This window comes from Hyperolius riggenbachi, chromosome 6 (genome assembly GCF_040937935.1).
Source record: "Hyperolius riggenbachi isolate aHypRig1 chromosome 6, aHypRig1.pri, whole genome shotgun sequence".
NCBI classification, from domain to species: domain Eukaryota; kingdom Metazoa; phylum Chordata; class Amphibia; order Anura; family Hyperoliidae; genus Hyperolius; species Hyperolius riggenbachi.
The window spans coordinates 77624328-77652153 of NC_090651.1; the positions used below are offsets into that span (position 1 = coordinate 77624328).

General features: G+C 42.7%; 2 protein-coding genes across 2 annotated transcripts in view; both read left to right on the forward strand.

Annotated features, from left to right (window-relative positions):
* SLC6A9 (solute carrier family 6 member 9) overlaps positions 1–12950 on the forward strand; it is a 206181-nt gene extending 193231 nt beyond the window's left edge. The window contains exons 10-14 of the mRNA XM_068239550.1: positions 122–256; positions 441–540; positions 4636–4736; positions 5850–6020; positions 7729–12950. Of these exons, the coding sequence (XP_068095651.1) occupies positions 122–256; positions 441–540; positions 4636–4736; positions 5850–6020; positions 7729–7923 (702 nt within the window). The 3' untranslated portion in view covers positions 7924–12950. The remainder of the gene's footprint in view (positions 1–121; positions 257–440; positions 541–4635; positions 4737–5849; positions 6021–7728) is intronic.
* Positions 12951–14751: 1801 nt separating this feature from the next.
* LOC137522469 (E3 SUMO-protein ligase ZBED1-like) lies at positions 14752–18377 on the forward strand. Its single transcript, XM_068242533.1, has 2 exons — positions 14752–15176; positions 15839–18377. Exons 1-2 carry the CDS (start codon positions 14772–14774, stop codon positions 17513–17515), a joined length of 2082 nt encoding a protein of 693 aa, XP_068098634.1. The 5' UTR covers positions 14752–14771; the 3' UTR covers positions 17516–18377.
* The last annotated feature ends 9449 nt before the right edge of the window (positions 18378–27826 follow it).

A 27826-nucleotide genomic window follows, 5' to 3' on the forward strand; every position in this document is an offset into this window, starting at 1 on the left:
TTATCATAAAAGGAATTGGGAAATGTTGGGGTTGGCCATTGGTGGGCCACTTTGCAGTCATATCTGCTATACTCCACTAGGGGTGTCATAACCTGGCTCTTTCTTCTCTCATTGGTTGCAGTTCTGTCTACTGGAGACTCTGGTCACAGCCATTGTGGATGAGATCGGCAGTGATTGGATTATTCGCTGGAAAACGTGTGTGACGTTTGGAGTGGCAGTAGTAGGTTTCCTGCTGGGGATCCCACTGACAACACAGGTAATCAGCACAAAGGTGTTGCTCTGAGCTTTGTACAGATATGTGGGTGTCCAGAGTGACAGTAACTTCCTCCTCACATCCTCATTGATCACATGACTTCTGCCCCACCCTGCTCTGACACATGACATCAGTAAATTGTTTATTATGGTGAGATTCCCTGACTTTCCCTCTGTCCCTCCTACAGGCTGGAATCTACTGGCTCCTCCTAATGGACAATTATGCTGCTAGCTTCTCACTGGTCATCATTTCCTGTATAATGTGTGTCGCTATAATGTACATTTATGGTGAGTGAATCTTAGATACACCTTCTCACGCATGTCTCACTCACGGTTCTATAGCTCAAGTGCTACAAAGCTTCTGTTTAACCATATCTGAAGTCAAATCCAGACTAACTAAAGTAAAACTAAAATGAGGTTAAAGGAAAGACTTACCTCATATCTAAATCAGTCACGTGACAACATGTGAAATTAAGTAAACACAACTTTTATTGGTACAATACTACAATATTTTTTTCTGTTCATGTAGTTACCAGACAGAACTTATACGCAGCATCACCAGTAATGTAACTTTTATGAATTAAATCACTTTAAGTGCAAAACAGATTTCCTGCTACCATAGTAAAATGGTTTAAAGGTCTGATATCAAGATAATACAATCCAAACTGCCTTCAGCAACCCTGAAGTGAAAATAAACTGAAGAGATGATCAATTTTATCTATAGAGCCATTGTCACTAACTGCTGGCAAAGTTGACATGTATGGGAAGCGTATAGCAATTGTAACATTACTTATACTAAGTAAGTAGCATGTGTTGCACAATTAGTGAAACCCATGTAACCTAGGTCACTAGTGTAGCACATGTTACTTGTGTTACGTGTGTTACTCATTAAAAAATATATTTTTGTATATTTTAACACGTCTTTAAAGAGAATCTGTACTCTAACATTTTTACAGCAAAAAGCATACCGTTCTATTCATTATGTTCTCCTGGCCCCCTCTGTGCTGTTTCTGCCACTCTCTGCTGCAATCCTGGCTTGTAATTAACAGTTTTAGGCAGGGTTTACAAACAAACTAACCAGCTTCTGATAGGCTCACATAAGCAGATTGTGTAAGTCATACAGAGCCTGCAGGGGGCCTGGAGGGGGTGTGTATTGCTTCTACCAATCACAAGCAGCCCTGCACATTCCACACATTCCAGCTTTAGCCTGACTGTGCCAACAGAAGAAAACAGATTAGATCATATAACAGAGATAACACAGCCACTGTGCAATTAGGAAAAGCTGCAGTAAGCCAGAGCACATTAGAACAGGCAAAGGAACTTATAGGATAGAAGAACTAAGGCTGAAAAAATTGTTACAGAGTCTCTTTAAAGAGGAGCTGTTAGGTATAAGGTCTCAGAGAAAAAAAACACATATATCAGTAGCTTAATATTGGCTCTACTTACATTACATATGCATTTCACTGTCCACGTTTGGATTTCACAGAATTTTTATATAGTATTTGCAGAGATTGATGCTCCTGACAGCTCATGGCAGGTTCCATGTTTGGCTGTCTCCTATGAAGCCAATTGTGTCGTCATGTCCTCCCTGCTTCCTGATGATTCCACTCAGAAAAAATACAACACTACTGTGCAGTGAATATTAATTAGCCATGTGGCTAGGAACAATAGCGGACTCATGCAGTATACTCTGCCCGGAGATTTTTCAGTGCTGGCTGTTGTAACATGAGACTGTAACTTCTCACTAGCAGCCGAGGGGAGGACCCAAGCAGCCCCAGAATGCTTTGCAGTATGGTATGCGGCCTGTCGTCCTTTTAAGAGCTTGGGTCTAACATCCTTGCTGTTCAGCACACATCAAAAGTAAGAGAGATTTTTAACTTCAGTATTGCCTTTTTGGCTTCCTTCTAAACTGTTTAACACAGGAGAATAGAGGTTTAAATTAACTTTTGCAGCCTGACAGTTACTCTTTAACATAGTTAACAAATAAAAGGCCTGATCCAGTTCACTTTTTCTCCTAAGTTTTCTCCTAGGAGATAATTTTATATCTTCTGTTTAAAGTAACTTTTCAGCAATCTACAACTGAAAAAGTGCCAAAAAGTAGGTAGAAAAGTAGTCAAAATGATTCTAAGTATTTTCTTGTACAGTTGTACAGAGGTGCCAACAGTATAAAAAGAACTAAAAAACTTTAAAAAGAAGGAGGTAGTGTCAGGCAGCGTGTCAGCAGCGGCTGTGTTTACCTTTGGAACGTCAGTTTCCGCTCTCCCCGCCTCCTGCATCGCACCGGTCCCGCCCGCGTCCCTTCCCTCCCCGCTGATTGGAGGGAAGGGACGTGGGCGGGGACGGGAGTGATGCAGGAGGTGGGGGGAGCGCCGAGACTGACGTTACAAAGGTAAACACAGCCGCTCAGTGCGGCTGTGATTTATGGGGTCTGGCTGAGCACAGGGGGGGATTTAGGGGGGATCTGATTAGCAACAGAGGCTGGGCTCTATAGGCAAACCCAGCCTCTGTATGGGGATTTCATTGTGAGAACCCCGCCTCGAGTTCTCTTTAACAATGCTTAATTAGTAAATCCGATTGAATCCTGTGGTCTCTGATGCTCCTTTCAATGTTGCCAACTCATCCCTTTAATTACTAACACATCTAAGTTATACAGGTTCTGGGGCTATTTGCACATAATCAGTGCCTTAACTGCATCTACCTAGCTACAAAACCTGTATAATTCATGTGTCAGTAATTAAAGGGATGAGTTGGCAACACTGGCTCCTTTATGTGGCCACACACAATACAATAAAACAGGGGTCCCCAAACTTTTTCGGTCAAGGGCCGGGCCAATATACTTCAAACTAACTGGGGGCCGGAGTATACACAATATGATGTAGAAAACATTACATTGAACCTAGGTAGTGTAAACTATTACCTGTTTACACGTGCAGCCCTTTTGCCTCCCATTTATCCAAAGCAGATATTATGCCCCAATACAGCATGTGCAGATAGTAAAAAAATCTATTTTAGCCAGACAGTGAAGCATACTCGGTGAGTAACCTGTCATCCAATAGTAAAGCAGTGTCACCTGATTCAGAATTGGATTGGAAGCCAGCAAGTGACTGCTCGCTGGCTTCCCTGTGGATTGGTGGTACCAGCACTGCTATTATATATGCAAGACACCAATATTTAAAGATGCAGTGGACCGCATCTATATGTAATACATTTTGTGAGTGGTGGGCCAGTGAAAAAGCCTCAGGGGGCTGCATTCGGCCCGACAGGCCTTGGTTTGAGGACCACTGCAATAAAATGATCCATTTTTATGGCAATGTGATTAAAGGATACCCGAGGTGGCATGATGAGATAGACATGTGTCTGTACAGTGCCAAGCACACTAATAACTATGCTGTGTTGCTTTTTCCTGTCAGGACTGGGTCAGACTACAGTATAACTCTCATCGATAAGGAAATACAGCCATGAAAAAGAAAAATGGCTTCTGAGAGCAGAAAAGAGAAAAAGTTAATTTTCACCCCGGGTGTCCTTTAAAACTATTGCTTGTTCCGAAAAATGTAAAACTTTTTTTTTTTTACTATTTGAGCAAGAAATGTATTTATTTATTGTATTTATAAAGCGCCAACATATTACGCAGCGCTGTACATTAGTTTAGGTTACAGACAATATTTAGGGGTGACATACAGCAATAAGACAATACAGGAATACAAGAAAAACCAGATCACGCAGCAAAGTATGAGTACAAGGTAATGCTTAGTCAGTCACTGGATGGAGCATGAAATTAGATCATATTAGATCAGATTTCCTGTTTTTTTTCAGCGTAAGTCGATAAGTCGGGAGTGGTGGATTCTTTCTGATCAATTTTTATGAAAATGGTGTAGGGTATATTTTCAAATTATAATTGTATAGACCCAAGCAATTTTTTCAGAGTTTGCAATACTTTAATTGGGGAAAAATTTAACACACCTGTGTGGTACATTGATCAGATTTTTTTAAAATTTATAATCAATTAGAAAAATTGATTGTAATTTTTGAATTAAAAGAAATGTAAAAAATTGTATGGTGTGTGGCCACCGTTAGTCCATAGTTCAGGCCTGACCTCAGATACCAGCAGAGATGGGAGTTTTAAGATGAGGACAGAAGGAAAGGAAGAGGAAAAGTAGACTGAGAAGAGTAGAAAAGTTAGACGTCGCTTACAACCCCAGGGACGTTTACATTCTTAGTATGTTCAGTGTTGTGTTATCTCAAACAATCCGAGTAATTGATCAGAGGTGTACTCCACATGTCATGGCTGTGCATCACCTGGCCTGTGCACCATACATGAGGACTATTGCTCTGTACTCACAGTGCTTCACGATATTTCACTGACAGTTCTCTGACTTCTTGCAGGTCACCGTAAGTACTTCAAGGACATTGAGATGATGTTGGGGTTCCCTCCTCCTCTCTTCTTCCAGATCTGCTGGCGCTTCTTCTCTCCAGCCATTATCTTTGTAAGTGACTTTCACTGGTGGTCACTAAGGGTCCTTTTACACAGTTGTAACTGAAAGGACAATTGGTGTGTAGCCCAGTGTCCATGTTTACCTATGGCTTCTTTCACACTACACACTGAAAAACTGAAGCGTTTTCTCAATGCACTGCTATAGAGAAGGAAAAAACACATTAAAACGCAACACATAGCAAAGCATTATAACGCATTAAGTGTAAAAGGACACTAACACTCTCAGTACATTTGTACTAATTATGCACTAATAAGTCTCTGCTGGGATCACTGGGTATGTATGCTGCTACACTGTACCTAATACAGTGCTTAATAAATAATAAATAAATAAATATTGTGACAGGGTGTCTCTAACGTAAGCCGCAGCTATGTGCACTTATGGCTGATCACGGAACCCTTAGGTGAGTAAGTTATAAAAGAAGCTGCTTGTTTGCCGCTCTCCACACCTCTGATGAAGCTTAACGCGAAACTGTTCAGGTGGAGGGACGGCAGCTCGATTGGTGTTGTTGGTTTTAAGGATTGAGATTTTCTAGTTCTGTTTTTCTCAAATTCTTATAATAATCAGGCTGATAAGTGAATAGAAAGAACATGTAAAACAGATCTATTTCATGGGTGATATCTTCATTTTTTAAAATATAAAATTGCTAAAAAAAAAAAGCTGCAAGAACAGTTTTTACAAAAAAAGAAAAACTGCTAAGAAGGGATGGACAAAGAAGTGGCAGTAAGTCTGTGGAGTTGGTGCGAGGTTTATGCAAATCTATGCAGTTAGGAATTCAATCAAACACAACAGCGGTTGCATTTTATAGGTCCTTTTCCAAGCTGTATAAAATGAGCATAACCTGTGCATCAAATCAGAATTTTCGTCATATCGTTGACCATCTGTAGTACTAACCCCCGATGTATTAAAAAAACTGAAAAAGATATCACTGTGCATTACCATGAGAGCGGGTACCTGCTCAGTGTTATTTTCTGTGAAATATGTTTTATGGACATCTCATGATTTTTACACGGGAGAAATGTTAGACTTCAGACCTGGGCAGCCTTTTGCCTCTGTGCTTTGTGAATTCTCTCCCACTGACAGCGTTCCTCTCTGTTCTCTCCTCAGTTCATTCTCATCTTCACAGTCATTCAGTATCGGCCAATCACATACAATGACTACCTCTACCCTGGCTGGGCCATTTCACTGGGGTTCCTGATGGCGCTGTCGTCTGTCGTCTGCATCCCAGGATATGCCTTCTTCAAGATTTGGAAGTCGCCTGGGGACACCTTTCTGCAGGTGAGTTTGTGCTGCATAAATGAGATTCAGTTACCTCATAAGGGGAAGCTAGGGAAGCTTCCGGCACAATGTAATGGAACGGGAAAGAGGCGCCGCACATCATTTGTGAATTACATCGCATGCAGTCAATGAAAAGTATGCTTCACTGTTACTGCGCACATTTTACGGTAACGCACAGCATGCAGTAAGTTATGATGCCACACTCCATTATAATGCAATGCACCCGCTGCAGTGTGAATGTCGCATACGTGGCTTATTGCAATGCGGCAAACCATGTTACAAAGCGGCCGTTATGCCAAACTGCAATACACCACTGTAAATGTACCCACATAGCCTTCCACACTTCAAGCCGAAGACCATACAGTGAGGCATACTTTTCAATGACGCACAGTTACTTGTGCTACGTCACGGGACCTGCCACACCGCGTTCAATGTGATACCCCCATATCACTGCTTCTGCCATGGGATGCAGCGTTTTTGTGCGACGCGAGGAACCGCATGAAAGGGCCCTCAACCTTCACAGTCCCACAATACCATGTATACAGTATATTGTGGCTTCACATTCCCACAGCGCCATCTGCTGGCTTTACATCTTAGTGGATGAGATGTATGCTAAGAGATCTGGTAACACTGATGGCAACATTGCAATTTTCTGATTTTTGAACAAACCTACTCTGCAGTGATGTCTCTTGTGTGTCTGCTGTTATACGACTTTACTATTAAGGCATTATATATTTGACAAGCTATCCATTGAATTCATTAACATGGGTCTTCGTAAAACACATCAAGGCAGATTATGTGATGGCCACTAACTTCCCAAAGGGCTGCTTCAATTTTGTTGATATTGGTAGCCCTGTATACATTTTACATTTTATACTTGAGTATTTTGCCAAATGGGTGGGGTGGCTACATATGCATATAGAGATATTCAGCAAGAAACTAGAGATTCTATATAGTACATGTAGAAAGTATATAAGTATATTTATGACAATTTTTTCACTGAGATCTGCAGTGCCGGTTCTTTGTATCTACTTTGGGACTAAAACTAGAGATTCTGCCACACCCACCTCTTTACTATCTCCACAGTGCATGTCTATCTATGGGTCAGAGCAGAGTGAGTGGTTGTGCCGAGCTGCAGAGTTTGAGCTTTTAGTTGCAGATACAGCCTCCTGGGCTTGGGGACAGCTGTTCACCAGGGATGTTCTGTTTCTCCCACCCTTATTTTCTTGTAGAAGGATGTGAGAGATTTGATCACGTGACCAGCTCTGGTTGGCTGGCTTATCATGTGATCACAAGACATTTATGCTTTCTGTGTAGGCTAAAACAAAAAGCAAAAGAGACTTTTCTACTGTTGGCTTCTTAACTTAGTTTTATTACTTTAAAGTACCCCTGAACCGGACCTACATTATGGATTGAAGCCCATGGTGGGCTGGGTTATCTCCGGAGTGCGCTGCTGCTACTAGGTGTCCTCGGGGGTCCCCCCCTCCCATTTGCCATATTTAGCCCTCTTCATATTCAAAGGGATCCTTCAGTCGTATACCTTTTTTCCCCCAAGCTGCACCATGCGTTTGAGAACTGCGCAGGTGCCGTTCCAAGCACAGCTAGACCAAGCGCTCGTCTTTTTCACATATTGAGATTACTACAGTTAGGGATGGAATTGAATGCTAAACTTCGGCTCTGACTTGTCTTTATTTTGTTTCATTGGCAGCGATTGAAGTATGCAGTGAAGCCCAGCAAGGACTGGGGCCCGGCTCTGCTTGAGCACCGGACAGGCCGCTATGCAGCAGACGAGGGCAGCCCCGAGATCCAGCCACTGAACCCCGAGAAACAGAAGAAGGAAGAGATTGGCTTAACAATACCGGGCAGCAATGGGCAGGCCCACAGCCAGGACTCTAAAGTGTAGCCAGCTGGTGCGGAGGGCTGGAAAAAGGCACTGGTGGTATGGATGCGTTTTTACCCTCTCCCCATCTCCCTCTTGTATTCATCCAGACCAGTCCAACCCTCCATTGTCCTCCTTCCAACCTGTCACCTCAGAGCATTCAAAAGAATAACTACCAAACTGTTTCTCCCATCCACGCGGAGACATCAACTGTTCAGCTGCTGCGCAGAGGAGCCATGGCCTAGGACGGCCAGTTCCCTGACTCTCATCACCAGGACACAACATGTGCAGGATGGGAGCGCGTGGGAGAAAGAGGTGTCGTCATCTCAACACGTAGAGCTAACTCTTCTAATTTTAGTTTACATGAAATGTTATTTTTTAGAGTTTTATAAACCTCAGATTTTTAACCCCAGGAGGTCAGGGGTTGCCTGTCCTCCGTCACTCTTCCCTGGCATGTTAGGAGGACATTTTACTGAGCTGGGGAGAGAGAAGAGAAATGCAACACTTCTATTTCCTGTTACTTGAGGAGAACAGTGGGAAGCGGAGAGCTCCTTTGTGATACAAGGGGCCGTGTTTCCCTCCTACTGTGTCTACATACACGTCCGCCCAGTGCGTCGCTGATTGCTAACACATAATAGGAGCTGCTACACAGTTGTGCATACCGGGAGGGGCACCACATTCCTGATTGTCCCTCCAGCAAGATGGTGCCACAGCGACTCCTGTGGATCAAATGGTCTCTGCTTTTTTTTTTAATACTAGACCTCAACTACCCCAAAAGTCACTTTATGCTCTGTCTGTTCTCACTGCATTTCCCATATGAGGTAGTTATTAATTCAACAGCTTAATCCCAAGTCTTCCCTTTGTTTCCATGTATGCTGTGCACAGAAAGTTCTGCTTCATTGTCCCCATTGCACAGGAAATTACTCTTTGAAAATGTGTGTCATTGCTTGTACTGGCTATTTGTGCATCGTTAGTATGGCTGATATTCCAACTCTGGCCACAGGCTCTGCACGATATTCATGGAATGAAGTATTCATAGAGATTCATAGGGCGTTATGGGCATAGTCAACCCAAGCAAGATGCCAGGAGCTAAAGTAAATCCATCAAGGATTGCAGGGTTTATAAACTGACACTACTACTTAGTGCAAGACTCATACGATACCTCCAGGTACCTTCTAGAAGCACTCATCCTTCCCTGAGCTATCAGGTAGACCCACAGAGAGAAGATGTCCTGACATTTGTGACTTGGAACTCCACCTCTCCTGCAGATCCCTTACAGTGATGGTGCTCACAGTGGTTTATGGCCAAGTATAAGAGGTGGTTGTCACTCCAAGGCAGAGAAGTCAATACCGCTATTCAGTGGAGGTCTAAGATTGTGGGTGTCACACGATAGAGCAGGCTTGTTATATAACAAAGGTATTGGTGACATCTTTTGGTATCTTCACTTAAAGAGAAACTTTATCCCAGTCAGTAGCTGATACCCCCTTTTACATGAGAAATCTATTCCTTTTCACAAACAGACCATCAGGGGGTGCTGTATGACTGATATTGTGGTGAAACCCCTCCCCCAAGGAACTCTGAGGCAATGTCAATCACTAAATGATCTCATAGCACACCTGCACTGATGCCAGATTTTCGCCCAAGGCAATCACAGGTATCTGTGTTGGGCAATAAAAATCTATAATCTGTATGGGATGTAGGAACAACCTTGTAGTCATCAGAACAGGATTAGAAGCTTACACAGAGGGTTTTTTTTTGTTTGTTTTTTTTTAAGCTTTGTTTAAACATAAAATGTAAGAACAATTAAAGCATGCTGACGGCTAATGATATAGCTGAAGATCATTTCCTGAGCATAGGTCAACTTTAAAGTGAAACTCCACTTTCGCTAAAAGCTATTACCAGTGCTGTATAACACTTAATGTCATCTAAAGGGATCCAAGCACCTTATTTTTAAAATATTTTAAAAAAGTCCTCCCCCTAAAGATGGATGGTAAATTATCTGCGCTTTTGTGGGTGACTGCATTGATTTACTTACCTATGGAGAGGCTGCTCCATAGCCCACACACACACTGTATGGGGACATCCATCTTTCTGCTGTTTTCGCTGCTTGTTTGAAGCGCCATGGTGGTCTCCAGCGCATGCCTGGACTCTAGTGCATGATGGGAGATGTAGGCACATTAATGAGTATATCGCCCAGCATGCACTAGCAGCCAGGATGTGCCTGACAGCATGAGTACTTCAAACCTACGGCACTGACATGCTCAGGATGGATGGGTTCATATAGTCGGGGGGCTACAGTGCAGCCCCACTAAAGAACTCATTATTTACAAACCTCCCTGAAGGGGAGGCCTTGAAATATTTGTACATGTTTGTGGTGCTCAGATGACTTTATTGTTAATCAAAAAAATTATTTTGCATTTCAGTTTGCAACCAGCTATGAATTTCCCAAACTGGCTGAAGCAGGGATTGCAGAGATGGAATCTGTACTCTATGTGAAGTACAGGCTGCCCAGAAACCTCTCATCGTTCGGCAGGAATAATGGGCTGCTTTGAGTATCAGCTTGTTACTTGTTTTCCAAACCTGGACAAATACAACGGCAGCAAACATTTCACAGCCTCTGCTAGGAGGCATGTGGAGTTACTGTGGATTGCAGGTTTGCTGTAGATCCCTGGTGGATATAGGGGTTGCCTTTTCTCATCAGCAGTGGGATTCTGCACTAAGCAGCAGTGTCAGTTTACTGAAGGCCTATCCAGCTCTTCTTATGGTTCTGGGGTCTGGTTCCTGCTTCAGTGTAACTCTGTAATCGGCCAAGTATTCTGCAAACCCTTCACCATGTGGGCAGAGTCATGTTAGCTATCAGACGGTGGAGCCTGGCACAGAGCTGGTATACAGCATGTACACATACCATACTGATATTATTCACTTATTTATTTGTAAATGGTATAGTTGCTGGGCTTTATAGTGCACCCTGTAGAGTTCTCAGCAGAGACCAAACTTCAGGAACACCATCTGATACACACTCTCATGGCAGAGCAATAGAGGAGCTGCTGGGCAGTCTCCAGGCTTTGTATAAGCTATGGTGAGAGCGCCGGTGTCAGCGTGTCCTGGAAGCCACGCTGGGACTGGTCATTTCACAGCTGCTGGATCATACAATGTGCCAAAACCAAGAATGGGTAAATGTCAAAGTTGTGATGCAGCACCAGCTCTTCCCACAAGGTGGCAGCACATTGCATCTTCTTGTAGGGAGTCACTACAGCATAATGTGACATTACCTCCTATTATCAATTCCAGTACTTACTGTATAATACCTCTCATTCCTTTCACTTCTTTAGCAGCAGCACTTCAATTTCTTCACACCGGTTTGTTACACATTTGATGCTATAAGTGGCCACACGGATAAAAGTCTGTGCTTCCTGAAGCATGTTTGCAGGCAGTCTGGCACAAGCTTCTCCAGCCATTTCTAGGCAGGCTGTGTGACACAAGGGCAATATGATGACACTACATTCAGCCTGTTGTTGGCTCGCTTGATATATGCTGATTTCTGCCAATATCGGGTACAGATCAACAGCCCAAAGCCAGACTTTACCGCAGTATTATCCCTTGTACAGGCAGAGCAGGATCATCCACCAGGCAATCAAGGCAGGTGCTTGGGGCCTAGTGGGTGTCAGGGGCCCACCTGCCCCCTTCTCTGACCTCTTTCCACTTCAGCTTACCAAAAGGACTACAAAGGGGCACCACATCTACTACCTTGCCTAGGGCCCCTAATCCATCTCTGAGTACAGGTCAGCCCCCCACCTACATACAGTGAGAGATGTCAGATGCATTTATGAGGTGTGTAACAGGAAACCACCACAAGTGAGCCAGTCAGATGGATGAAGATCTGACTACTACTCACTAGAGCCAAATGATGGCCTCTATCAGATATAAGCTGCTCTGTGTGTCTCTGGTCCTTCTCTGCAGCTCACAGACTGCAAAGTGTAGTGATAGTGGGATGCCAAGTGCAGGCCGAGACACTTTACCTTGTCATGGAAAGTGCGATAGCGCTCACACAGCCATCGGACGCCAATCATTGCACTCAACACACAATTAATAAGCCTGCTGTCTTTCTTTCTGCCATACAAACGTTCCTCAACATTCGCGCAGCATGGAGTGGATCTAGGTAGGTAGGCAGTCTCAGTAGGTACATGTGCACTAAATCACTTTTAGAAACTGTGTGTATTAGTTGTAACACAAGGATGGAAATGATGGCAGCTCTGACTTCATCACTTCCTGTCTGTCCTCTCACCCTTTAATTCCTGTTTTCTCCGTGCTGTATGCCATCCTGGGACTCTGTCGTACGTCTTGTAGATGAATATATGTGAATGTATAGAAGATATTTAGAGAAGAATGTATGATGGGAATTGTCTGTAACTCGTTTTCAGTATCATTTTTTTTGTTTGATGTTTTTACAAGTCTGCCATGGAGTATTAGAACTTGACATAGACAGTAGCGCAGTGTTCTAATGATTCCCCTTCCCCCTTACATTTTATGAACTAATCCGTAAGAAGTATTTTATTGTCGGCTTATTATAGCATTGATATTTTTTTATCATCCGTGTCTACTGAAACTTATTTTTTTAATCTATGATGTTGTCAACTTTATTCACTGAGAAGCCCAAAGTATAGACAACAGAATATGAAACTGTGAGCACATTGTCCCCTTTGAAATGTCACCGATAGTCCCCAAGTGCCATAAAGGACAGGCTCGTCCTATGCAAACCGCCCTTTCCTCATAAGCACAGTGCTGTATTTTTTTAGCCCCTTTATGCCAGCATTGCCATGTGCGGAGAGTCTTCTTACTGGTGCACAATGAGAAAACGGAAAGTATTCTGTCTTAGCACAAGGCCGGAGGAAGACATATCTGAGCGTGGGGTACACGGGATTTATGGCACAATAAAATTGTCATTTATAATTGTCATTGCCAAATGTTCTCCCACCAGACACCAAGTTGATCCTGAAATGTCTATGTCCCTTTAACGTAATAATCATGATTAAAGTTACTGTAGAAAACTTTATTGCCTCCTGTTATTTGGTGCGACTGATACTTGGGGATTTTGTGTGTTTGAGTGAGGTGTGAGTGGAACCTCAGGACAATTCAGAGAACTTGTAAAGAGGCTCAGAAACTGATAGTAAAAGGGATCTGTACTTTTGCATAGGACAGAAGGAAAACAGAGAGAAATGCACCCTGTGTGTTTTTAGAGAAAAGAGCCGGTGTAATTCCCCATCATCTGTAAGTATTCACAAGTGTAATTTGAGCTCTCAGCTTTGTCAGCACAGAAATGCGCTGTCTCGGCAGACACAGCTAATATGTAAACACAGGAGGTTCACCTTTTCTCTGCTTCCATGAAACCAGGAAGTAGACACACTGCAGATTTATTGCAGGAGTTGTGTAAGCTCTAACAAAGAAATGTTTTCCTTTAAAGCGACCCAAACCAAACATTTTTTTTAAATTCAAAATATTTAGTTGCACCACTCTGACACATACAAAGATAAATAAACACTCCTTCAAGCCTATGAGCATTTCAGTGCATGCTTTTCACCCTCTTTCTTTTTATAACTAGGGTTATACAAGTGGTAGCCATTACTTTTGAGCTTAGTAGGAGGTTTTAGATCATGGGTGTGTTTGTCATCAGCTACCTTCCCTCACAGGGGCGTCATCTATGTGAAATCTCACATAAGATGAGATCACCTCCCCTGTGACATCATCAGTAGCAGCCTGGTTTTTGTTTTTTATCTCCTCCACTAGCCTGCCAGATTCTGTCCCGGCAATATGAAAGGAAGGGAGGGGTTCCTCCAATAAATGTAAAATATTTTATGTTTGTTATTATTAGTTAGAAAATAGATTTTATTTCTGAAATCCTGTATTTTAAATTTGGGTCCACTTTAAGGTTATTATGCTGTTAATGCTTATCTTTCAGAGCAAAGAGGAAGTTCTGAGTTCAGGTCTCTTTAATATTATGGAGCATCTGATGACAACAATAAAGCAGTATAGAAATACAATTACAGCTGTGTACCTAGTAGAATAATGTGTCAGTACTAGGGTTGCCGCGGTTTACCGGTTTCACGATATATCGCGGTATTAATTTACATGGTAACCGTACCGTGCACATTTCCGAAATACCGGTTTGCCCTATTTCCGGGTTGACGTCAGGCGCTGGCTGCGTACGCGTCCTGTAATGATGACGCGAGTGCGACCTGCCGCGACCGCGGCATGTAATTTAAACGCTGCTCCCCTAGCGGCTGGAGCGCACACGCATCTACGCACCACGTAGGCACGTACTCCTCCTGCCTTCCCGCCCAGAGTCTGTGAGTGCTGCGTACTGCCGCTGCGTAGCTTGTACGACCCAGGAGGGAGCCATATTTCCAGCCAGGCCAGCAACAAAGTAAGGCAAGGGGGAAACGCCCTAGAGCCACCCTAAAGGAAAAAATAAGGGCATCGCCACGCCAACGCCAATTCGCCACCACCACCACCTTAAGGGTATGCATCCAGCCCCACCTGACCTCATGGCCTGCCGCCTGAGAGCCTCCCCCACTGTGTCTGACTCTGGGGCCTGGGCCTGCCTGCCACTGCCAGCCTGAGCCAGCTAGGAAAGCAGACCCTGGCTGCACGGTGCACCTGCTGCATGTATTTAGAGAGTTTAGCCTGTGTGAGTGCAAGCAAGTCATTTGATCCCCAATGTGTCATCATCTCTGAGACTGAGTCTGACTACCACCTGTGCTGTGCATAAGCTCGTCTGATCACAAGTTGTAATTTGATCTCTCCCAGTCCTTGTGCCACTGCCACTGCCACGGTGCCACCAATAAGCTAGTTGTAAAAGAGAATTGCACTGCAGAATGCTTCCTGAGGAGGATTTCCACCAGCCACAGATCATGCAGGCTGAGGCATCAGAAATGCAGCCAGCTGAGTCAAGAAATATGCAGGATGCTGATCCTAAGATGCACAGAAGAAGTAATATGCAGGAAGAGGAAATTGAGCTACACAAAAGCATGCAGGCAACAGAGCCACAGCAAACGGCAGAAAGAATCCTGCTCCATCCACCAAATAAAAAAGTCAAATCTGCAGCATGGGAACATTTTGGATATCCCAAAAACGACCGTGGCTTTGTCATGGAGGACGGATTTCCAGTATGTCGCAATTGTGGGCGAAAAGTGGCTGCCAAAGGAGGAAACACCTCGAACATGTTTGCTCATCTCCGAGAACACCATCCCTCTGTGTCTCACTCTCTACAACATAGCAAGGTATGTATCCATCCATTCCCATTTCAATTTCCTCACTGCCTAATTTTTTATCAATGCTGCATTATTGCTGTGTACTTTAACTTTTAGGCCTGTGCATGCCTGTGCAACCAGAGACGAAGCACCCTCATGTATTTTACGTTTTTTTAACATATATCAGTGGAAAAGTTGCAACATTATTAGAGAAAACACCCTGACCTGCTCTCTGTTTCATTATTTACTGTCAGCTTGCTTCTTATCAGCCCTGATAAAATTCCAGAGACCCCGACTGTCTGAGCGCTGTTCAGTCTGTCTTTGTTCAGGAATCTTTATAGGTGAGTCTCTTTTCTGTGCTGTCTTTTCAAGCCTAAGCCTGCCCCCTTCCCCTTGTGGCTCTGCTGCTCATGAATCATTATCTGCCTGTGCCTGAGTCATTATAGCAAAGCCAGACTGAATGCTCAGTCTGGGATTTTATCAGGGCTCATGGGCTGATCAGAAGCAATCTGAATGAACAGTAAATAATGAAACAGAGAGCAGGCCAGGGTAGGTGTTTTCTCTAATGTTCCAACTTCCCACTAATATGGTAAAAAACATGAGGATGCTTTGTCTCTGCTTTACTTTAAATGTAAATTATATATACATATTTTAGTGAGTGATTTTGTGGTAATTGTTTCTTCTTTCTGTAGGATGAAGCTAAGAAGACTGAATATTCCAGCACTGTTCAACCAACTGTCATGCAGTCATTTATAAAGGGAACAAAATTAGACCCCAAGTCTAAACAAGCCAAAGATTTGAACCGTGCTGTGGCATACTTCATTGCCAAGGACATGATGCCCTTAAGATTAGTGGAAAAACCTGGCTTTCTACACCTGATGAAAAAGGCCATCCCACTGTACAAGGTGCCATCAAGAACATACTTTTCCAGTAATGAAATACCTCGCATGTACAAAGAAGTGAGATCCAGTGTTGAACAACAGCTGAAGGAAGCTATGTGGTATGCAGTCACCACAGACCTGTGGACCAGTAGCAGTGGAGGAGGGGAACCATTCATTAGTTTTACAGTCCACTACCTCTCTTCAGATTGGAAACTGATATGTCATTGCTTGGAGACTCTCTTTTTTCCAGAAGACCACACTGCAGAACACATCTCTGAAATGTTTGACAACATTCTCCAAGATTGGAATCTTCCAAAGGAAAGCCTGTGTGGAATTACTACAGACAACGCGTCAAATATGAAGAAGGCCTTTTTAGAGTTCCCTTGTGTTTGGCTCACATGTTTTGGACACAATTTAAATTTGGCCATTAACAAAGTCTTGAAAATGCAAAGGGTAGAATCAGCTGTCAGAGCCTGCCGACATTTAGTACAGGGTTTTTCTAGGAGTTGGAAAAAGAAAAGAGATTTAAAAAAGAAACAGTCAGACCTGGAACTTCCTGAGCATGCCCTAATCCATGATGTGGTAACAAGGTGGGGATCTACATTTGAGATGATCTCCAGGTTCCTGGAACAGCAACAGGCTGTCTGCGCAGTGCTGGCCATTGACCGAGGTACATGGCACCTCATGCCAAAAGACAGCGACATTGCCACTCTTGAGAATGTCAACAAGATTCTTCAACCACTTCATGAGCTCACTGATGCCCTTGCCTCTGAGAAACGGGTCACACTGTCCTCACTCACACCAATACTTGAGCACATTGGCAATGAAATCCTTAAGGAGCAAACTGAAGACAGCATACTTACCTCACAGATGAAGACTATAATGAGGGAAGACTTGCTAGAAGGGAGATACACAGAGTCAATGCAACGTGTGTTGCACATCTCCTGCTTACTAGATCCGCGATTTAAGAGAAGCTTTTGTAAAAACCTGGATGACACAGTTGAGGCATGTATTGAAGAAGCTGAGAATCTTGCACCAATGTCACACTCACTAGAAGAATCCACTCCAGTAAATGAAGGAGCAGAGGGAACAGAAAGCCGTAGCACTACCAGTTGTACCAGTACCACCACCACCACTAAGAAAGAGAAGGGTCTATCTGGGTTGCTACAGCGAATCACATCATCCCGGCAGAACAAGGCAACATTAGGAAATAAAAACATTCATGAAAAAGTGCTGTCCGAAGTGTCCATGTACATATCTCTTCCTACTATCAGCAGTGACGCTGACCCTCTTTCTTGGTGGAAAATGCATAGGCAAGAAATGCCTCTTCTGGCAAATGTGGCAAGAAAGTATCTCTGCATACCTGCAACAAGCGTGCCTTCAGAGAGAATCTTTAGTACCAGCGGACATATCCTGTCTCCTCAGCGGTCAAGGATGAGCCCTGAAACTCTCAACATGCTTACATTTCTTCACCATAACCTGGCCTAAACAAATACATGTTAATCTCCGACTCTCATGATGAGTTGTGAATGTGAATTTCATGTCAGATAGATGGGTCGAATTGGATAATTTCCGACAGGTCTGATCTGATTTCCGATGGTTTTTCTGATTGATTTGCATTGATCATGTAAGTGGTCAGAAAATCAATCAGGAAATCGGATCTGTCTGAAATTATCTAGTATAGGTCGACCCATCTGTCTGATGGGAAATTGCATGGTGCACAACTTTAGTGACTGTAATATACTCATTGAATACCAGTCTGGTGGTGGTGGTACTGGTACTCACTCAGCCCAGGGCCTGGCATAAAGTGTCTGTGAGTGACTCTGTGTACTTACTTACTGTTGTTGGCAATTTTGAATTGACCTTCACTTATCGTATTGCTGATGTTTTCCATGGATTAGGGCATGCTCAGGAAGTTTCCATGCAATTTCATGTCAGATAGATGGGTCGAATTGGATAATTTCCGACAGGTCTGATCTGATTTCCGATCGTTTTTCTGATTGATTTGCATTGATCATCTAAGTGGTCAGAAAATCAATCAGGAAAACGATCGGAGATCCGATCGGATCTGTCTGAAATTATCTAATATAGGTCGACCCATCTGTCTGATGGGAAATTGCATGGTGCACAACTTTAGTGACTGTAATATACTTATTGAATACCAGTCTGGTGGTTTTGGTACTGGTACTCACAAAGCCCAGGGCCTGGCATAAAGTGTCTGTGAGTGACTCTGTGTACTTACTTACTGTTGTTGGCAATTTTGAATTGACCTTCACTTATCGTATTGCTGATGTTTTCCATGGATTAGGGCATGCTCAGGAAGTTTCCATGCAATTTCATGTCAGATAGATGGGTCGAATTGGATAATTTCCAACAGGTCTGATCTGATTTCCGATCGTTTTTTTGATTGATTTGCATTGATCATCTAAGTGGTCAGAAAATCAATCAGGAAAACGATCGGAGATCCGATCGGATCTGTCTGAAATTATCTAATATAGGTCTACCCATCTGTCTGATGAGAAATTGCAGTGCACATTTTAGTGTGTAATAGTGTACTACTCATTGAATAGTACCAGTCAGTCTGGTACCCAGCCCAGGGCCAGCCAGGCATAAAGTGTCAATTAGCCCTGTAACTGTTGTTGGCAATTTTGGATTGAACTTTAGTTAATCTCATGATCTGTTGGAAGGGTCACTCTCCATGGGAAGATTTACCCTCAGCTCTGCTCTTGCTCTGTTGGCAATTGGATTGACCTTTAATTATTGTATTTTTGGTGTTTTCCATGCAATTTCATGTCAGATAGATGGGTCGAATTGGATAATTTCCGACAGGTCTGATCTGATTTCCGATCGTTTTTCTGTTTGATTTGCATTGATCATCTAAGTGATCAGAAAATCGCTCAGGAATACGATCGGAGATCTGATTGGATCTGTCTGAAATTATCTAGTTATAGGTCGACCCATCTGTCTGATGGGAAATTGCATGGTGCACAACAAGACTTCAGGACAGGTTCTGGCTGTAATATAATACAATGCATGGCATGCAATTTATTACACGTTAATAAAAGTTAAGATTAAGAACCAATTAAAGTGGAACTGAACTCAGAAGAACGTTCTCCTCTGTGCTCCAAAAGATATGCAACAGCATGATAACCTTTTCCTTGTTATACCTGAACCTGATACAATTCCTAAAATAAATCTGCACAGTTTAGCAGATAGACATAACATACTGTACTTTCTCATTTTCAAATGGCCTTATTATCTGCCCTAGTGCCCTCTCTTTGCCATAGGCAGTCATGTGACACACAGGGGAGAGATCAGATTACAACTTGTGATTATTAGAGTTTAATCATCATTAGACACAAATGAGGGGGAATTAAACAGGCTAAACTCTCTAAATACATACAGGGTGCATTTATCTATGTGTTTTTTCAGTCCTATGCAAGAGTTCAGGTCCACTTTAAGAATGACAGCCAGCAAAATAGCAAATTGCTCTGTTGTGAATTTTGGATTGACCTTTACTTTTTGTATTGTTGGTTTCAAGCATGACAGGAGGTCAGACACTAACCCTTAAGGGTTTAATAAAGAGGAGTTTGTTTAAATTTGACTGTCTCATTTTTATAAGGGTATTTGTAATGAGAATAATTGTACAATACCGTATACCGTGATACCGTCATACCGCGGTATTTTTTTTGACGGTTATCATACCGTCAATTTTCATACCGTTGCAACCCTAGTCAGTACTCATTCAGGAAAAAAAAGTTCTAAAAAATTTGATTGGATTAAGATTCATGCATCTTTTTGATGCAGGCTTTGACACAGGTTTGGCACTATGCACATTTCCGTGCAGGGTTCAGGTCATAAGTGAAAAATTACTGTTAGAGAATAAAGATTATATTATCATTAGTACAGTTCAGTTGAAGTGAGGAGTTTAATGACAGGTTTTTTTGGTTAGCATTCGAAAGTTAGGATTGAATACATGGTTTAGGTGCTGATAATGTTCATCTGCCATAAAAGAAGATTATAGTTAGGTGACACTAAGGGCTGAGTGCATCAAAGTAGGGTTGAGGTTAGGTAATAAGGGTTGGGTGTTGCAAACAATGTTAAAATGTACCCGAGATGAAATGAGACATGATGAGATAAATATGTCAATTTACAGTGCAAAACATTAATAAAAGGCTGTTTTTCTTTGTTTGTTTTGCTGCCTGAAACAGTTACTTTTCAGGCATGCAAGTGACAGCTTCTGTCTTGTCAGTAGCTTTTCGAGAATATAGTAAACCTCACTGATAAGTAAATTACAGCCATAATAGTTTTACTGGCGGAATACAACTTCTGAGGACATTGGAGAGCTAGAACTAGGTCACTAGTTCATGCATTTTAACATTGAGACACTTACTAGGCTGCCATTATGCAGAGACAATAAAACATTTAATCTACATTGTATATGTTTAAATATAAAATAAAACCATGGCATATCTAAATAGGACATTTTTAGGAGTAGGAGGATAAATAAAATTAATTATCTCATCAGTTTATTTTCAATTCTGTGTTCACTTTAAGGTTTCACTTGATAAGACTTGGGAGCCACAAAGGAGGGTTAAGCGGTCATAACGGTTGTGTACCACAAAGGTGGGTTAAGGTTAGGCATTGATAAGTGTTGGGTGCTGCTAATAAATGTTAAAGTTAGGTGATAAGGCTTTGCTGCCACAAAGGATAGTAAAGGTGAGGTGATGAGGAGGATCAAGGTTAGCTAAAAATAAGCCACAGATGTAAACTTTGTCAAAGTTGATCCTATAGGTACATGTACTGATTGCCCACTGCTTTTAGCAAAGGAAATATGCCTGCTTTAATTAGTGGAAGTATCAGTGGAGATTGTGAACTTATTACTAGTAGTGGAGGATGCTTGTCCTTTGGCTTAGGTCGTATACACTCCTCAATTGAGTGTTATGATACTATTTTTTCTGAAAGTAAAGCAACAGCTTCTCTTACAGTATATACTAGAATACAAGTCGACCTTGTGTATAAGTCGACTCCAATATTCAACCCTCTTAAGCTGGAATGCTTTACTTACTCAAGTATAAGTCTACCCAGCAAAGTTAATGGCTGCACTTGGGGCTCTGGAGGGGTTAATGGCTGCACTGCATACAGTATTGCCGCCATTAACCCCTCCTGCACCTTAAGTGCAGCCAATACCTCCTCCAGGCCCCCCAGTGTTTCAAGTATTCACTCCCTTTTATGCAGCCCAGTATCCCCCCCTCCCCCCTGCCTCTTTCCTTGTTAATTGTTGTGGCCAGGACTTTCAGACCTGTATTTTCTTGGCATTTCCTTTCCTCAAAGTATCCCTTACCACTGGGAAAATGGGAATGTCACTATTAGTACACACATTACTCAGTGTGCTCAATGTTGCCGGTGACTTGTGTATAAGTCGACCCCTATACTTTTATGAAGTGAATCAGACCTAAATTTCTAGACTTATACTCGAGTATATACAGTACATAAAATTCACAAGGAAAATGATCCCTAAGACGCTAATGTGAATAAGTCCTAAATCAGAAGAAAGCCAGGCGACTGGATCAGATGTGTAGGACGACTCTGGCAGAATAGGCATTGCATTGCATCTGCATTGGGGTCTGGCCCGGTGGTAGACTGCAGTAAAGAGGAGCGCCATATGGGCCCTAGAAAACCACATTCAGAGACATTTTTAATAGGTTACACCAGGGCTGTTATCACGTAATTGGCCAAAACCTAAACCATAGTCTCAGTCATAGGCCGAATTGTTTGTTAAAAGAAACCTGGGGTGTGAGACCTATGGAAGCTGCCGTATTTATTTCCTTTTAAACAATACCAGATACCTGCCAGTGAAGCATGGGGGTGGAGTCTCTAGCTGCAGTACACAAAGTTTCCATTGCTTTGTACTGCATCAGGCAGTACAAAAGCCAGTGGCGTTGTGGTTGATATTAGAAAAGATAACTGCTACAATCTTTTCAATTAATGGTACAAAATGGTAACACAGGTAAGCCACCAATATTACAAAGATTGCAATGGAAACAGAGGCGCCAGCAGAGTAAAAATTGATCATAGGTAAAAACAGATAAAAGTTGAGGGGGGGCAAGGGTGGACTTACCTCCCCAAAACCAAACACAACCACTATGTATGGTTTAAACAAGATTTAATTCGTACTCCAGAACAAATGCAACGCGTTTCGCGGGTCTCTAGCCTGCTTCCTCAGGCAATAATACAGATAGGAGTAACTCAGAAGTTGTGTAGTTACTTCTGAGTTACTCCGATCTTTATTATTGCCTGAGGAAGCAGGCTAGAGACCCACGAAACGCGTTGCATTTGTTCTAGAGTACGAATTTAATCTTGTTTAAACCATACATAGTGGTTGTGTTTGGTTTTGGAGAGGTAAGTCCACCCTTGCCCCCCCCCCCCCCCAACTTTTATCTGTTTTTACCTATGATCAATTTTTACTCTGCTGGCGCCTCTGTTTCCATTGCAATTATTGTTATCCACCTGGTGGATCTTTCCTTCTACAGAGAGTGACTTTTTAGCCAGAGTGGGGACAGGCTTAATATCCCCATAAGTGCTTTAAGTGGTTTCCTGAACAGGAAACCCATACTTGTGAGTATATTTCTATTTGCTACTACCTTGACATTCCTTTATCATCAATAATACACTATTGGGGGCTCTCAATTGTGTTTTTTCCTTTCTTTTAAATATTAGGAAGATATTACGTGATCCACTACACATCTACAAGTGGATGGGTGCCATTATAGTAACTTCCCTCTACCCATCTCCTAACCGTAACCTTCCTAATATCTGTAGCTAACCCTAGCATGATAGCCCTAATCAATCAATACTCGCCTTCCAACTCTTGATTGGGCTACACCATTCTCAGGTTCCACAACACATGCCTGCCAATAACATATTTAACAGACACTCAAATCAAGCACCATATACCGATACTTCAGAAGCAGCTGCATCGGGTGGGCGAAGTGTGGTGGCTTTGCTTTTTACAATCTAGGAAAGTTTAATGTAACTATAACAGAAAGACTCTCCTTCTTAGGGTGCGTGCACATGCCCAAATGTCGTCGCCCATTGGGGATAAGCTTGGGCCACATTGCTGGCCCGGGCTGCACACGCGTCTGCTGAGAAGCTGACAATGTGCTGTTATGCTATGTGTGTGTGTGTGTGGGGGGGGGGGTGATGGAACGGAGGGCGGGGGAGTGGCGTGAACAAGGGGATCAATATCACTGGGGTTGAGTAGGTCCGTCCACCGGATCGCTCGCGGGTTGGTTGTCGGGGGTCGTCAGGTGCCATACACACGCCTGTTTGTCAGCTGAGGCAATCATTATCGACCGCCTCAGCCAACTTAAAGGGGAACTATGGCAAAAACATTTAAAATGTAAAATATGTGCAAACATAGACAAATAAGAAGTACGTTTTCTCCACAGTAAAATGAGCCACAAATTACTTTTCTCCTATGTTGCTGTCACTTACAGCAGGTAGTAGACAGAAGCGACATGTTTTGGACTAGTCCATCTCTTCATAGGGGATTCTCAGCAAGGCTGTTATTCTTTATAAAGATATTCCCTAAAAAGGATTTAAACAATGATGCTGGCCAGCTTTCCTGCTCGCTACACAGTTTTTTGGCAGTTGGACAGAGCAACTGCCATTCACTAAGTGCTTTTGAAAATAAATAAATCCCTGAGACTCCCCCATGAAGAGATGGACTAGTCCAAAACCTGTCGTTTCTGTAAGATTTCTACTACCTACTGTAAGTGACAGCAAAATAGGAGAAAAGTAATTTATGGCTCATTTTACTCTGGCAAAAACTTACTTCGTATATGCATATGTTTGCACATATTTAAATATTTACAATTTTTCGCCTTTAAAGAGACACTGAAGCGAGAATAAATCTTGCTTCAGTGTTTATATTCAGCAGGGGCAAGTGTGCCCCTGCTAAAACGCCGATATCCCGCATCTAAACTGGGGTCCCTCACCCCCCAAATCCCCCCCTGCAAAATCTATGACCGACTTGGTCGTAGATTTTGCTGCTGTTGAGGCAGGGCTAACAGCTGCAGCTCTGCCTCTCAGCGCCGTCTATCAGCGGCGCATCGCGTGTGGAGGCAGGGCTGCGGCCATTAGCCCTGCCTCAATGCGGAAGAGATCCCCCGCTGCACGGAGGGGATTTGAAAGCAGAAATAATGCTGGTCCTTGCAATATACAGAGCTGGACCTAAAGCACTGAACTTCTCAACAAACGTAGAAATTCTCTTTAACCACTTCGCATCCAGACCTTGTTTCCCCCTTATGGACCAGAGCAGTTTTGACAGTTTAGCGATGTCCTTATTTAATCAGCAATAACTTTATCCCTACTTATGACACAGAAATGAAATATATACTGTATTGTCTTTTTCAAGACAAACTAGGCTTTCATTGTAAGCCATTTTTTCCATCGAATAATTTTATTTTCTATGAATTTTAATAGGAAAACAAGGAAAAAAAATAGTAAAAAACACATCATTTCTCAGTTTTACCAATTCTAGTTTAAAAATAAAGAGTGCTACTGTAGATAAAAAACACGAATTTTGTTTGGCTATTCTTACTGCTTATCACAAAACTTAGATTATGTTCCTGTCACAATTTATGGTGAATATATTTGATTCTGAAATAATGCTAAAGAGTGTATTTTCACTATGAACTGAGAAAATGAAAGTATTTTTAATGGTAAAAATCAATCTCATTAGCTCAGGAAATATATATTCCCATTCACCAATTGGTGCTGCATCAGATAGTGACGGAAATGTGCACAGGAGCAAGCGCAATCCTGCACAGCACTGCTTCTGCTACACGACCTATATCTACTTGTGGCTTAGATGAAGTCACAGAAGACGTAGATATACTGTAGTGGTAGATAAAGTGGTTAAAGATGCTGCTGCTGCTGTTGAGGCAGGGCTAACAGCTGCAGCTCTGCCTCTCAGCGCCGTCTATCAGCGGCGCATCGCCATCTCTCCCCCGCCCCTCTCAGCGAAGGAAGACTGAGAGGGGCGGGGGAGAGGCGGAGATACGCGCTGACAGACGCGTGTGGAGGCAGGGCTGCGGCCATTAGCCCTGCCTGAATACGGAAGAGATCCCCTGCTGCACGGAGGGGATTTGGGAGGTAAGGGTCCCCCGTTTAGCCGCGGGATAGTGTCGTTTTAGCAGGGGCACACATGCCCCTGCTGAATATAAGTACTGAAGCGAGATTTATTCTCGCTTCAGTGTCTCTTTAAAGTGGACCCAAATTAAAAATACAAGATTTCAGAAATAAAATCTATTTTCTAAATTATAATAATAAATAGCAGCCTTTTTTCAGTTGCATGATGACAAATATAACATTTTTTACATTTATTGGAGGAACCCCTCCCTTCCTTTCATATTGCCAGGACAGAATATGGCAAAATGCTGGAGTAGGTGGTGTCCGGCAAAGGAGGAATTGCTAATGGATGCCCCCTGTGTAACCCTAGTAATGAAAAGAGAAGGGTGAAAAGCATGCACTGAAATGCTCATAGGCTTGAAGGAGTGTTTATTTATCTTTGTATGTGTCAGAGTGGTGCAACTAAATATTTTGAATTAAAAACAATTTTGGTTTGGGTCCGCTTTCAGTCAGGCATGTGTAGGAAGCTTAATACTAAACACTGTGGTGTTGTAGGTATTCACTGCATTGAACTGTCTCAGTTCCTATGGAACAGAAGCAGGTAAGACTATCACTATTTGTTAAAATCTCTGGAGTGTTTAGAGCTACCGTTGACCAGATTTCTTTTTTTTTCTTTAATCATCAAAGCTGAAGTTTTACTTTAATACTGGAAGTGTAGCAGGGAGGCCATTTATCTCTCCTCAGACAGGATCTGATTAGTATTGCATGAGGTGGGCCACTCTCTATGGGAACAGATTTTACAGAGAGATACATCTTCTCTTCTACCCTCCAGCTTCATCTTTGTCAATCACAACCCAAGAAGAACACAAATTTGAAAAACCATTTTTTCTGCATTCAGATAAGGTAATAATTTATGATAGACACACAACTTTGCTAACGTATCCCATCACTCTTCATTCATAAAGAAATTTGCATGAATGTTTTCTCCAGAATGTGAGTGGCGCTCCAGAGTATTGGTGATAAAACATCTGCACAGGGAAGCAATAAAAACGTCAGCTTGAGATCTGATTTATGCTGATTGGGACATGTATGGCTCCTGCTACACGCTCCATGGATTTTATGCTGCAAATTCTGTGTTACTAAATAATTAACTGCAGAGAGAGGTCACATTTATAAAGGTACAATGTGGATTTTGGAAAATAAATTGGCCATCCTCATCAAATTTTGGAGGGTGTTGCTGTGTATGTGTCTGTCAAAAACTTTTGTCTTGATTTAAACCCAGAGTCCACGAGTCTATCAGTTGATGGCACCCAATGATGTGAGCTGGTGAGAAATTACCTCAGACACCAGCAGACATGGAAGGAAGACCAAACAGAGGAAGTGCCATGGCAACACAAGAGCCTGTATGGGATGTACCATCCACAGACAGGATGCTGACACATTCTAAGATGCAGACAAAGGCCTCAATTCACTAAGATCATGCTGGAGCTAATAAGGCAAGAGAAAACTTGCCACCACACAGTGAGAGCGTTATCTTATCTCTTCATTCCTTAAGTTACCTCCTCTGTAGTTATTTTCACACGCAGTTAATTAACAGCCTGTCTTTGGCCTCAATTTACTAAGCTTATCTCCTGTATTTAATAACATTTCTAGAGTTATCACCATGGTGATAAGGCATGTAGTATTTAGGAAACATTTTACCTCGGGCAAACCTAAAGTTAACTCTTCTGTCTTTAAGTTAAGGCAAGATCTCTAAAGTTAACTATTCAACCCTTAACCTCCCTGGCGGTTTATTTTTTCTGCAAAAATTGCAGAAATCCAATTTTTTTTTATGTTTCATGTAAAGCTACCAGAGTGGTAGCTACATGAAACTCCACTAGAGGGCGCATGTGTCCCTCTAGTTCGATCGTCGCCGGCAACAATAGCAAACAGGGGAACGCGTAAATAACGCTCCCCCCTGTTTGGCTTGATCGGAATGACGTCATGCACGTCAGCCGACGTCCTGACGTCAGATGCCTCCGATCCAGCCCATAGCGCTGCCCGGAACTCATTGGTCCGGGCAGCGCAGGGCTCTGGCGGGGGGGGGACCTCTTCTGCCGCTGCGTGCGGGCGATCGCCGCATAGCGGCGGCGATCAAGTTGTACGTGCGGCTAGCACAGTTCTAGCTGCGCGTACAGCACTTTAAATGGTGAAAATCGCCCCACCAGGGGCTGAGATCTCCTCCTGCGCGGCATAGCCCGAGCTCAGCTCGGGCTTACCGCCACGGAGGTTAAAATAACTTCAGAATTCTAAAGTAAAAGACAGGCTGTTAATTGACTGCATGTGAAAACTACAGAGGAGGTAACTTGAGGACTGAAGAGATAAGATAACTCTCTCACTGTGAAAACTTATCTCTACACCTTAACCCATTTGCGTTCCGTCATTTTCACTTGAGAAATGTTCACCTCCCATTCATTAGCCTATAACTTTATCACTACTTATCACAATGAACTGATCTATATCTTGTTTTTTCCGCCACCAATTAGGCTTTCTTTGGGGGGTAAATTTTGCTAAGAGCCACTTTACTGTAAATGCATTTTAACAGGAAGAATAAGAAAAAAAACTGAAAAAATTCATTATTTCTCAGTTTTCAGCCATTATAGTTTTAAAATAATACATGCCTCC